Genomic DNA, 2874 nt, shown 5'->3' on the forward strand with positions numbered 1-2874 from the left:
TATATATATAAGTTTCTCAAGAACGCTACAGTAAAACTTTTTTTTGTTGTAAAAAGACTGATTTTGTTAAGCTTTTGAAGAATGCCCTTTACTCTCACTCTTTACAAAGAATACTGATTACAAAAGGTCTGTCTGTTTGCTTTCCCTATATTTCTGTAAGCCTACTTTACTTGCATTTTAGGAAGTGGACAAATCCAGCTATGGCAATTTCTTCTGGAGCTGCTGTCAGACAGCGCCAATATGACCTGCATCGCCTGGGAGGGCACCAATGGAGAGTTTAAACTGATAGACCCAGACGAGGTGGCCAGACGGTGGGGGGAACGCAAGAGTAAACCGAACATGAACTATGACAAACTGAGCCGAGCTTTGCGCTATTACTACGACAAAAACATCATGACCAAGGTGCACGGAAAGCGATACGCGTACAAATTTGACTTTAACGGCCTGGCGCAAGTGTGCCAGCCCTCCTCAACCGAACAAGCTATTTACAAATTCCAGAGCAACTTCGCTCCCATCCAATTTTCAGGCATTTCCAAACTCAGTCTGGTTGCTCCAGGTGCTGGTCCGTCGGGGTTCTCATACTGGCCCGGATCTCCTCCGACCCTTTATCACAGCCACAACCTGCAACCGCCAGGACCCTTCGGTGCCATGTCTGCGTCACATATAAGTTGCGTTAACAATATCAACAGTTTAAATAACCTGAATAATATCAGTAGTCACTATTAACTGATTTTTTTCATTTGCCTCAGGAGTGCGCGCTGATAGACTACATAAGACTAATAGGGCCTATTCAAAAGCGCAACTGATTTCAACATTGTAGACTAATATTCCAATCATACCCAGATAAGAAAAAAAAAGTGAAAAGGCCTTTATTCGGTTGAAAGGATAATTGGGGATAACATTTGGTGGATTGTTAATACTGATCACTTTAAGATAAGAAAGCAATTTAGCGCCATTTTATGGAAAATAACACTTCGTCACTGGTTAATTCGTCATTACAATCAGCTGGTTCTTCGTAGTCTGCAGAAGTGAAGAGAAAATGAACGCAATGTTGGAGAAAAGTCTACATGGTATGAGAACAAATGGTAAGAAGCAAAAATGAAGAGTTCAGATGCAAAAGCCTCTAAGCGCCATCTGAAATGTTCTTCTAAAATTATAATTTTTCTCAGGCTCTCGTGTGTAGGTTCAGTAATTTCTCTTTAATAGCAATGAATAGGTTATTTTCATTGCCATTAAAGTGAAATAACTGAACATAGGAGCCTGAGAAAAATGCTAATTTTAGAAGAATGTTTAAGATGGCACTTGGAGGCTTTTGCATCTGAACTCTTCAAATATGTTCGCTACTTGTAATCGAGCATAGTTAACACTTATGTAAAGCGCTTTGATATTTCGTTATTTATTTAACGTCGACATTGACTCATTGAATATTGGGCATAGTAAATCCAGCTCTAGTCTGGCCAACAGACTTAGAGAAAGTGCCTGCACAGACTTGGTGCTTTCGTTCAGTCAAAACAGTATTTGTATATGAGATAAATAACAAAAAAAATCAAGGAGCCTCTATGTTTTACTTAATCGTCACACTTTTAAATATTTCTTATGCTCGCTTTATTTTTGAAAGTTAATTTTTGTGTAGACACATCTTAAACACTTGGTTTTGAACTTTTGAACTTTTCCTCCATTATTGCCCAGGAGGAAAGACACAGCCCATTTAACATAATATGCTCCAACAGTACTTACGCTATATGGGGCAAGTTGTCACAAAAGAACCTGCCTAACTATTTTAAGCTTTTATTCTACATTTAAAGAGCAAAACAATTATGAAACACTTTGTTGTGACAACCAGCCCTGGCCTCCCCTATATTGAAATGAGATAATTATTTTTGTTGTGACAACCAGCCCTGGCCTCCCCTATATTGAAATTACATAATTATTTTCTTCTCCAAAATAATCAATACACATCTGTGCATTTGTCAAAAATATAAAAGTACTACATAGAAAATGTCTTTAATATGGTTTTAACTTTCTATGACCTATAATGTTTAAAAAAAATGATCAGTTTACAAGTAATCCTACAGAAATAGTTACACCCAAATACAGTAGAGTAAATGTACAATTGTTGTTGTTGTTATTATTACTTAAAAATAGTGACCTTTTTATTTGCGCTAAGTAGGGAAAGTGAAAATGTAAACGATAACAACAAAGAGCATCTAATCTATATCTATATATATATATATACAGTGGGTACGGAAAGTATTCAGACCCCCTTAAATTTTTCACTCTTTGTTCTCTTTAATAGCAATGAATAGGTTATTTTCATTGCCATTAAAGTGAAATAACTGAACATAGGAGCCTGAGAAAAATGCTAATTTTAGAAGAATGTTTAAGATGGCACTTGGAGGCTTTTGCATCTGAACTCTTCAAATATGTTCGCTACTTGTAATCGAGCATAGTTAACACTTATGTAAAGCGCTTTGATATTTCGTTATTTATTTAACGTCGACATTGACTCATTGAATATTGGGCATAGGGCTACATTTTAAGAAGCGTATGTCATAATAAACCCTAAAGAATTTTTTTTTCGTATGGTCCACTTAAGCACGCAAAGACTGATCAGCAGTCTGTGTCCTTGCCTTGTTTTCACTCAACTGATTATTTAGTTATAATGTATTTTGCTTGTGACGGTACATTAAAATTATCAATGTAAAAATCATGACCTGTTATATTTGTTCTTTGTGTGTTTCTGTAGCCAAAGTAATAACACAACCTGCTTGGGTGGTTTATAAAGTAATTTTAATTTATTCTTTTTTTTTAAAATTCTATAATGTGTGTTTGTGTGTGTGTGTGTGTGTGTGTGTGTGTGTGTGTATATATATA

General features: G+C 35.9%; 1 protein-coding gene and 1 long non-coding RNA gene across 2 annotated transcripts in view; one reads left to right on the forward strand and one right to left on the reverse strand.

Moving 5' to 3' along the window:
- Nucleotides 1–1116, forward strand: part of fev (FEV transcription factor, ETS family member) — a 3030-nt gene extending 1914 nt beyond the window's left edge. Inside the window, exon 3 of the mRNA XM_016454309.1 lies at nt 182–1116. Coding sequence (XP_016309795.1) covers nt 182–726 — 545 coding nt within the window. The 3' untranslated portion in view covers nt 727–1116. The remainder of the gene's footprint in view (nt 1–181) is intronic.
- LOC107663907 (uncharacterized) overlaps nt 1–2874 on the reverse strand; it is an 18652-nt gene that overhangs the window by 4538 nt on the left and 11240 nt on the right. The gene's annotated exons all lie outside the window — the stretch shown is intronic.

The sequence above is a fragment of the Sinocyclocheilus anshuiensis genome, unplaced genomic scaffold (assembly GCF_001515605.1).
Source record: "Sinocyclocheilus anshuiensis isolate Anshui unplaced genomic scaffold, SAMN03320099.WGS_v1.1 scaffold976, whole genome shotgun sequence".
Classification (NCBI taxonomy): Eukaryota; Metazoa; Chordata; class Actinopteri; order Cypriniformes; family Cyprinidae; genus Sinocyclocheilus; species Sinocyclocheilus anshuiensis.